Source organism: Echinops telfairi, unplaced genomic scaffold (genome assembly GCF_000313985.2).
Source record: "Echinops telfairi isolate 266 unplaced genomic scaffold, ASM31398v2 ScPeMD7_443;HRSCAF=831, whole genome shotgun sequence".
Taxonomy (NCBI): domain Eukaryota; kingdom Metazoa; phylum Chordata; class Mammalia; order Afrosoricida; family Tenrecidae; genus Echinops; species Echinops telfairi.
This window is the reverse complement of record NW_022104341.1, coordinates 44728076-44738740: the sequence shown is the minus strand read 5'-3', so window position 1 is coordinate 44738740 and position 10665 is coordinate 44728076. Positions and strand designations below refer to the sequence as shown.

At 35.9% G+C, this 10665-nt stretch overlaps 1 protein-coding gene across 1 annotated transcript in view; it reads left to right on the top strand.

Annotated features, from left to right (window-relative positions):
* MIGA1 (mitoguardin 1) overlaps positions 1 to 10093 on the top strand; it is an 81931-nt gene extending 71838 nt beyond the window's left edge. The window contains exons 11-14 of the mRNA XM_045291736.1: positions 1745 to 1879; positions 3173 to 3226; positions 5616 to 5732; positions 8315 to 10093. Of these exons, the coding sequence (XP_045147671.1) occupies positions 1745 to 1879; positions 3173 to 3226; positions 5616 to 5732; positions 8315 to 8533 (525 nt within the window). The 3' untranslated portion in view covers positions 8534 to 10093. The remainder of the gene's footprint in view (positions 1 to 1744; positions 1880 to 3172; positions 3227 to 5615; positions 5733 to 8314) is intronic.
* Positions 10094 to 10665: the final 572 nt, after the last annotated feature.

The following is a 10665-nucleotide window of genomic DNA, read 5'->3' as shown; positions in this document are numbered from 1 at the left end:
TATTTCCTGCCTACTCTCCTGTTCCCCAGATTTACTCTTTCTCCTCTGTATTCCATGCTCCACATTACTACCAGAATTATCTTTTAAAGGATACAAATCTGATTATCTCCCTCTTTCTACCCTACCCCTAACCCTGAAATACTGTGAACATCAAAGCTAAAATCCTTAACCATGGCCACAGAGCCCTGTAGGATCTGCCCTTCCTTCATCTTTCTAGTCCCAGAGACCCACAACACACTTTCCACTTCAACATCTAGTTCTTTTTTACTTCAGAGTCTTTAGGTGTTTCCTCTACCTGAGATGCTGCAATATCTTGAGGAATCCAGTCGGGATATTTATAAGTTCACATAATTCCTTAATTGCATTTATAAATGTATATGATTTCACATTTATGGGATTATTTTGTTATTATTTTCCTCACTATACTGTGGTCTCTACCTCTACTTTGCTTATTGGAGAAAATGGAGTACCTATTTAGTACATTATGTATAAGTGAATGAAAGAATAAGAGCTTCATATCTAGTGGATTGATTAACTGGTAACTGCATGACAAAGGCACCTCTTATCTGTGGTGACTTGTGTTTTGCAGTGATAGTGGAACATATACCATCAGTATTCTGAATATCAGCAGGGCAACGAGATTTCATCAGAGTTTGAGAGGAGGAAGAAGAAATCAGCGGTCTTCTTCTGAGGGATGAGCCACTGAAAGCTTTAGGAACAGCAGCTGAACATAGTCAGCTAGAGAGCCAGAAGACGAGCCCCTCGGGGCGGAAAGCTTCCAAGTAGCATGAGCCGAGCAGCATCCTCAGAGTGAAGGCGATTTAGTGATGTCGAGGGAGCCAAACTGAAAGCCTGCACTGGCTTGGGAGGCTCAACTCAAAATGAGACAAAACAGCTGCAAACATCCATTCAGAGTTAGAACGTCCTACATGAAGAAAGCATGAAAAATACAGAAAAGAAAGAAAAGACCAAAGTGGATGCCAGAAGAGACTCTGAAACGCTCTAGAATGTAGAGCAGCTAAAGCATAAGGGGAAATTATACAGTTGAAGAGCTGGACAGAAACACTTAAAAGAGCAGCTCAAGAGGACAAATGAAAGCGTTATAATGAAATGTGCAAAGATCTAGAGCAGTGGTTCTCAACCTTCCTAATGCCGAAACCCTTTAATAAATACAGTTCCTCATGTTGTGACCCCCCCCCCCCAACCATAACATTGTTTTCGTTGCTACTTCAGAACTGTAATTTTGCTACTGTTATCAATCAGGTGACCCCTGTGAAAGGGTTGTTCAACCCAGAAAGGGGTCACAACCCACAGGTTGAGAATCGCTGATCTGGAGTTATAAAACCCAAAGGGAAGAACATTCTCAGTATATGGAAGAACTGAAGAAAAAGTCAAGTCTTGAGTTGAAGTACTGAAAGCTTCTATGGGCAAATACTGAATGATGCAGGACGCATTAAAGAAGATGGAAGGGTTATAGAGTCCTTGTAACAGAAAGAATGGGTGCACATTCAACCATTCAAGAGGTAGCATATGCGTTTTTCTTTTTCTTTAGGTACCATGTGAATTGTAGTGTCTGGTGATGATTATTTTTGTATTTGTCAGTGATATAATCACTTAATTCCGCTAAAAAAGTTTTTTAAAACAGAATTCAAAAACTCTGATGTTATGACATTATAGGTCATGATCCATTGTATTTTGGCTTTCTCTAATAATAATTTCTGCTTAAACTTATCTTTTATTGCAGGTAAAAAATATAAATTTTTATGATGTTGTTCTGGATTTTATATTAATGGATTCCTTTGAAGATTTAGAAAACCCACCCACATCCATACAGAATGTAGTGAATAATCACTGGCTAAATTCTTCCTTCAAAGAAACCGTAAGTGGTAGTTTTCTGTTCTCAGTCATTTAAGTTTGATGAAAGTGGTCAGAACTGGGAGATTAATACGTTTACATATACATCTGTCTGTAGAATGACTAATAAGGAAATTCAGCTCACCCTTTGATAATGGAATTAGATGTGTGTGGTACAACCGTGTCATACTTAATTCTCCTTTTGCCCTTTTGCTGTTTCACGAGTCCCAGACTTAACTTGACTCAGTATTCTTTCCAGTCTCAAATGAAGCTCAGGCTTCACATTAGCTCAGGCCTAACAAAAAAATTGTGGATAATGCTGAATGAGTAAATGGAAATATAAAATTGAGAGTAAAATGTGTGATTATATATATTTTAAGAAAAATTTGAGACTCATATTCCTAAATACTATTAAAAACTAGAAGAGAAAAAATAGATACATGCAAGAATAAAAGAGGTTTAAACTATATCCTATGTTTTGAGTATTCAAAGTATAGAATTTTTTTTCTTAGTCAAATATCTGTTGACATTGCCTTTTTTCCCCCATTGAGCATTAAGCATCTACCTGGAAGTATGTGGAATAAATATCATATTTCAAGTTAGAATTTTTTTTTTATTAAATACTTTTATTGGGGCTTTTTCATCTCTTATCACAATCCATACATTCATCCATTGTGTCAAGCACATTTGCACATATGCTGCCATCATCATTTTCAAAGCATTTTCTTTCTACTTGAGCCCTTGATATCAGTTCCTCATTAAAAAAAAATTTTTTTTTTAATGTTTCAGTAAAGGTATATATTCTCCATTCCCGTGAACTTGATCAAAGTGGGTCATGCTGGAGCATGGTAAAATTCTTAAAGGCATCCTGTGTGTCCATCATGATGATTGTAATTTTTCGTTTTATATTTGAATAAAACTGTTCTTCCCAAAACTGTTTACAGAACTACTATTTTTTTAAAAAAAATTACTTTATCTTCATCATTACACATAAAATATTAATTTTTGTATGTACATCAACATATATACATACCCATTGTTTTCCTGAGTAATGATGTAATTACCAAACTTCTTGGTATCGGATTTTAACTTATCTTTAGTGATTGTGTGTTTAATTTTTACATTTCTGAAGTGAAACTCATTTTCATTAATATTTATAAAGTATAAGGAATCTGAACTAGATCTTATAAGTAGTGAATGTTTTTAACTTTTAGATCTGTAAACTTAACATTTCTAATTTAAAAGTCACCTTTTTTTTCTAGAAGTAACGTGCATGTGATTGAAATTTTGAGTCTGTTTTTCTCATCTGTGTGTCTAGGCTGTGGCTTCCAGCTGTCGGTCAGTCCTGAGACAGAAAAAGCAACAGATGAAGGTGAAATCCATTATTCCCTGGGCAGTGTTGTTAAGTAATTTTAAATCTTGTCAAACGAAGTCGGAATCAGCTCACATTTGGGGATAGCAACTGATATCAAAGACTAGCTGAATGACTTGTTGGTACTGAGTTGGTTTCTCCTTATTGACTGCCCTCTCCCTCCATAAAGTTCAGTAAGCCAAGAATTGAAGTATGTACGAAATTTCCACTCAGGGGGAGAAGGTTTAGGGTTGGAAAGACCTCTAATAATTTTTTTTAATTTTAACTTATTAATGTTAAGATTTTTTTAAATCATTTTCTTGGGGACTCATAGAACTCTTATCATAATCCATACATACATCAATTGTGTAAAGCACCTTTTAGTAGCATGGAATCCAACCGAGAAATGATTATCTGATTGTAGTAGCAGCATTATTCAACTTAGAGCTCAGACCAAAACCAAAACCCTTCAAAGTTTACCCCTGTCTCCATGCTCTGTACCTCGTTTCCCTGTTACCCACCAGCACTGCTCACAGTGTACCACTTCATGGATGCTGGAATGAGACTGCTGGGGTTCAGATGCCTTCTGTGCCACTACTAGACATGTCACCATGGGAAGATATATAACCTTCCATTACAAGTTTCCTCATCTATACAAAGAGAATACATTGGAAGTGCTCTCATTCAATACATGTAAAGTTTTAGAAAATTACTTGACATATACACTATGCAAGTATTGGCTATTATTGAAATTATTATTTTCTCAAGGCCCTATAATAACTTCTTAGTATTTATTTTTTCATATGTTTCTCATGAAACATAATTTTGAGACAGTATTACCAAGTACAGTGTTTTCCAAAGCATGATCCTCACAGTATCTTTAGCAGATGCTTGTTAAAAGTCATCCCAGAGGCCGAGCATTTTAAACCAGTTTTCTAAATGGTACTGTACACGCTTCTGTTTGAGAACCAGTATTATATGCTTATTGGAACAGACTTTGGGGACTTACTGTCTTCGGTTTGATTCTCACCCTAAGTAGCATGATTGCAGGCAAGTTATGAACATCAGCTGAACTTTCCCATTTACTAGCATGAGTTCATTCCTACCTTTTAGGTGTGTTGTAAGGATAAAATGAGATAATATCAAAATCAAGTATAATAAGTGGTAGTACTATAATGTTAACAATGCAAACATTGTTATTGCATCTCAATTTCTTTCCTACTTCTCAACATAAATTTTGTGCCTGGGTGTTGTTCTATAGCCACAGATAGCATATATGCCTCCGATCTTGGGGAGCATTTTTCTATGCTTGGAAATAAATCATATTCAACATTTAGTTTAGCTCAAATTATTCCATGGAGAAGCTTGTCTCTTCTACTTCAGCCCACATTAATTTCTCTGAGTTTTTAATTTACTTAGTCTATAGGAATTTAGAGTGTCAATATGCAAAACATCTCTTCCAGCAGCATAACCTCAGTGCACCCGTGGAAACCTGTGGCCTTATGTAACTGGCTATACGTGACTTAGGGTCAGCTGCTGAACCCTTTTGAAGTACTCCTGTTCCCTTGTAGACAGCGATATTAATGACCTCCTTTTGCAGGAAGATTTAATTAAGTGAAGACCTAGCATATTGTCTGGAATATAATGGATACTCATTAAATGGTAACTGCTGCTATAATAATATTTGTTACATTATGGCTTAGAAGATTTTCTTGGAGACTGTAAAATAGAAAATAATCCATCCAAAAAATGGAAACTAATGGGATAGTTGTCCTTAGTTAATGCTGCATGACATGTCCTGCAGGATAAGTTACTTAACAGGAAATTCAGAGAGTTATTGATAAGCTTGGAGAATTCCATGAGACATCATTGCATGCAACACTATTTTACAAGAAGAGGGAATTACATAATTCAATTCTTAAATAATGTTCCATTTCTTAACTAAAGATTTAGCATACTAGTAAGAATAATTTTCTACTTAATCATTAAAAAAAATCATTTTAGTTTTTTTCAGTTAAAGGATTGAGCCAGGGCTTTTTAATAACTGAAGCTATGGTATTTTATTAATCTTAAAAATTACATAAGGAACACTTCATATCCATGTTTTTGCTTGATTACATCACTGTTATGATTCCTTTTTTGTGAAGTATTTTTACGATGTGAGAAATACTTCTTAAGGAATAATGCATCTTGGTGTATTTGAAAAATTGGTTAGGATAGGAAAAGCTATATGAACTAACTCTGAGAGCCATTACGTTTATTAACTTTCTCAACATACTGGCTCAGCACTGACTGGGTGGGCTATTCTCAAAGACGAGCTGGCCCTGGGACAGATAGCAGCTTAAAAAGTTTATGGAGAAAGCAAATGCAAGAAAGTCAAAATAACCCGATTCTTTTTCTTTCCCAACAGATCCCTGATGGATTTTTTGCCCATTTTTATGCCATTTGTGAACACATCAGTCCTGTCCTAGCCTGGGGCTTTTTGGGTCCTAGAAATTCTCTTTATGATTTATGTTGCTGCTTTAAGGTATGCTCAATTATTGAATGATTCATTTCCCCCCCTAAACTAAGAAGCAGTAGGTTGTATTGTCTCTTTTTGCAGAAGAAAGAATGCTCTTTCAAAGTAAACGTAAGAAGGTCACATCGATAGAATTTTTAAATATCTGTACCAGGACTGGTGCTTTAGCGGCTTGAAACTTTCCGTGGCATAGACTCAACTTGTCCATTCACCTTTTCCATTTCTTCTGTCATGGTGCCATGCCGCCCTGAATTTGCTACTTCTCAATACTTCGTGCCTTCCTGCTTTTGAGGGTTCTAAAACAAATGTGGTAATTAAAGATAAATGATGGCTGGATAAAATCCAAATTCTGAAAAGAAATCTTGGAGTTTCCAGTTGTAGCCCCATGTCAACAGTTTCAATTTGCCCAGAACACAAGTTAGTTCACTGCAGAATTTTTTGCCTGACAAAATGCCAAAAAAAAGTCTTGCTCTTTAATCCTCTTGTAAGGTTCAAGGAACAAACAATAAAAGTTAACATAATTGAATATGACCTTGAAAGTCTGAATATTTCAAACCGCTCATTAAAAAAAACAACTATCATGTTTATGTGCTGTTCATGTAGCATTGAGTAAATAGTAGAGAAAGTATTTATTTGCTGTTATTCAAATTACATTAATTTTTGACAAATTGGCTTTATCTCCTAAATGGAAGATCTTTTAGTGGGAAAAGTTTGGACTGAAAAACCGTTTGTCACTGATGCGTGCTCGGAATTGTGGGCATGCCATTCTGTTGGTCCTTCTTTTCTTCATCTGTAAAGTGAGGAGACTGCAGGTTGATTGGTAAGGACACTTCTGATCTCCAGTCCAGGGAATCGCTGCAGTATGTCTTCATGGCACCTTTGCCTGGCTTGTTTGTTTTCCCTTTGAAGTTTTTTTCCCCTCCATGATGACATAGCAGCCTGATAATTAATCCTTAGTTACTAGAGTACAGCGTCAGGAACCGTGCTGGCACTGTGGGTTAGGTATTGAGCTGCTAACCACAAGGTGGATGGTTCAAACCCACCAGCCAACCCACAGGACAAAGATGAGGCTGTCTGTTTTAGTAAAAATTTACAGTCTTGGAAACTCACTACGAGTTGGAATTTATTCATTATTGTATGTTTGGTTTTTGGTTTAGTATACCACTTGCTTCATATGAGTTTTAATAAAAATGTTAGCTTACTGAAATACCCTTCAAATTCTTCTACTGATTTAAGATTTGAAAACTGATTTTTTTTGCCTTAATTTTAAAAATATATAGAACAACATACATTAAAAATTAATTTATGATCACTGGAAATAGTTTGCTAACTATTTTAAAGTCATATCAGTTCTCAGAGGTAACTTCAAACTCAATTATTATGAAAGGAATAATCATGTATATATTTTATTTATTTAAATAAGAAGCCTCAGTAATGCAGTGGTTAAGTGCTCAGCTGCTAACTGAAAAGTCAGTAGTTCAAACTCACCAGCTGCTCCATAGGAGAAAGATGTGGCAGTCAGCTTCCATAAAAATTCCAAACTAAAAGTCCAGATTTACTGCTATGGCTTCTGACACATATTGACCCTACAGACAGAGTAGAACTGCCCTGTGGGTTTCCCAGGCTATACTCTTAAGGGATTAGAAAACCCCAGCTTTATTCTGCAGAAGAGCTGAATACTAGAGTACCTTGTGGTTACAGCCCAGCTCCTAGCCCACTGAATACTAGAAGCCTTGTGGTTACAGCCCAGCTCCTAGCCCACTGTACTGCCAGGGCTCTTCAGGAAAGATGACAGCCTGGGGGCAAAATTGGGAGGGTGAAAACTACGGCCTCCTAAACCCAATGGGGCAGTTACTACGGAGTCCTGGTATAGTGCCATGGGTTAGGTGCTGGACTGCTGAGAGGTTGGTAGTTCAAACTTAGTAGCCCTCCACATGAGAAGGTGAGGCAGTCTGCATTCCTAAAGATTTATGGCCTGGGAAACTCTAGGGTCCTGTTCTATATGAGGGCTTCAGGAAGTTCATGGGAAAAATTCCATCCTCTTTTAATTCCGTTTTGCCATAAACTTGTGAAGACCCTTTTTCCTCTGTACTACAAGGTTGCTATGAGTTAGAATTGATTCAGTGGCAATGAATTCGGTTTGGTTGTTTACATTTATACAGTGCTTTAAGTATGAATCAGGGAGAAGATGCGGCTTTCTACTCCCATAGAAAAGGGTTGCAGTCTCAGAATCCCACAGGGACAGTTCTAGCCTGTTGCTGAGGGTTGATAAGAATCCAGTCAACTTGATGGCAGTGAGCTGAGTGAGGTAAATATCTATAGTCATTTCTTATAGATTGTCTTTTTGGGGATTTTGAGTTCTGAATAATAAATGGGGAAAGTATTCTCTCTTATTTTGCAGAAAAAGAAAATTAGACCCAAGAAAGGTTAAATCACATTCTTAAGGTCATTTTCCTAGTGAGAAATGGAACTAGAGCTGAAATTCTGACCAGCTAACTTCTAATTCAGTACCTGTTACAATATTAGTAACTCTAGATTGAATGGTACTTTTGTTCTAATAAATTCACATGTGTTTTGTGTTCATTTTCTAGAATCAAGTTGTTTTCTTTCTCAAAGACATTTTTGATTTCGAGAAAGTACGATACTCAAACATGGAGACTTTAGCTGAAGATCTCATGCAGTTACTCTTTCGCCGCATGGAACTTTTAATGGCCTATCTTGGAGCAGACGCACTGAAACATACGAGTAGCTGTATAAGTGGTCATGGTCAGGTTATGGCCAGTGGGCTCCTGGAAGGCAAAGTACAATAAGTACCTTAAGAATCATATAACTTGAGTATGTTATAAATAGAATACTTTAAGGTAACTTGTTGATTTTGTAACGCATTATAAAATCAACCAAATGGGTGAAAGTGGACTCAGGGAGGAGGGCAAGCTAGTGAAGAATGACCGACTGCACTATACTTACGGAGAAGTATATACAATCTGTAGGTAAGAACTCAAGTCAGGAAATACTGCTTGAATTGAAGCCAGTACTCGTGAGTCAGTTGATCTGTCTCCTTGAAGCGGACTGAAAAGCTTTGTGTTCATGCTTTGTGCCTAGAAGATATACACTTTAGCTAAGACCTTTGTGGTTCACACATGTAAAAAATATTCCTAGTGCAACATATTTAGATTGTAAAATTATTCATTTGTATAACTAACCCTAGGCAGTAGTGATGATTACTATATGCTGCTTACAATATTGCCTGTGCATTTGCTTATGTAATTCAATCAAAGAAATTGTAATGGTGAGTGTCAATATGAAACATTTAATGAATCGAACACTGAGAAGTTTACAGTTTACAGCTTTTAATTGGGTTCAGTGCAGATTCTAAAATATGTTACTTGATGGTCATATAAATTGCAGCAACAGAGAAACTGAAGAACTTTATTTTTATTTTGTATAGTGCATTTCCTCTTTGAATAGTGATTGAAACGATAATATTTATTAACAAGACAGGTTATTAAATTTTTTTCTGTATAGTTTAGAAACTGTCTCCCAGAATGTGATCTATTAAACCTAGTACAGTAAAATGATTTCTCATTTCTTCTTCTACAAAATGGACTTTTAGTTTATTCCCACAGAAAAGTTAGCTTGCTGGAATTTGTCCCATTATGACCACATATTCTTACTTTGTATGGCTTTAAAGTAGGTGACTTTCACCGGTAAATATGGAACAAGTTTTAGTGGTGTGGAAGTATATTTCCTGTCATTTATGATGAATATGTATACACAGGGTTGTTTCTGTGTAAGGGTCTGCTGCCAAGTATACTTGGAGTAGTTGGTTCAGGATATTGATGGATTGGATTTGCTCATTTTATTCCTGAAGTGGTCTTTATTCATTTTAGGAGTTGATTACCCAGAAAGATTGAAAATGCATCTTAAAGATATTAAAATGCATCTTAAAGATCTTAAAGATGCATTTAGATTAAAGTGCCTAGTTCCTGATTAATGAATGGAAAATTAAGAGTGAAAAAAAGCATAATTTTAAATTGCCGTGTGTGCCACATTCTGTAACATTTCTTTTAAAATATGAACTTCAGAATGTTTATCTTGCTTGCATTTGCTCCATGTTATGTAAGTTACAGCTTTAAACTAACTAATGTGAAATATTGCGCTGAATGTTTTGAATATATAGCTCTATGGCTTTCCTTACATATTTTCTTAGCTTAACAGTTGACTATTCATAATTCTCATTATTGATTTATTTTTTGTGTTTTACTTAGTACATGATAAAAAGTATCATTTTCGTAGTGATACCTTTTTGATGGACACAGTGGCTGCATCAGTGGAGTCCAGGAACAATTGTGAGGCTGGCACAGGACCGGGCACTGCTTCATTCGGTTGTGCATCGGGTCTCTGTGGGTCGGAGCCGACTCGATGGCACCTAATATAACAATAACAACTCTCATTAATACCAAGACTAAAATTCCATTATGTAATGTTTTCCTTTTAATTTTGTACTTTGTGTTTTTACCTTGTTGAGGTTGTTGACCTTCATGAACCACATTCATACACACACAGGTGTACAAACACACATTCCATTACACATTCCCATCACTACCTAGGCAAGACAGCTGTGCTTGTGATATTGCACTCATTTGGTTTACAGGCAAAGCTATAAGTAAACTTAATTTCATAAACATTTTTAAAATTTGAAATCATTTTGAACTATTGCATGATTTAATGATGCTGCTACAAAAACAGAATTGATTTTATTAGATAAAATAAATTACTTTCCAGAGTTGTTATTTTCTCCCTTTTATATTTCACCTTTGGGGGAAAACCTATCTATATTTATGAAGTTGGTTGGCTAAATTCAGTGCTAGAAGTTTGATTATTTCTGGTCATTCTGTATCTATTACTTTAGTAAGATGCCTCCTTTGTGGCCTTTGACAAT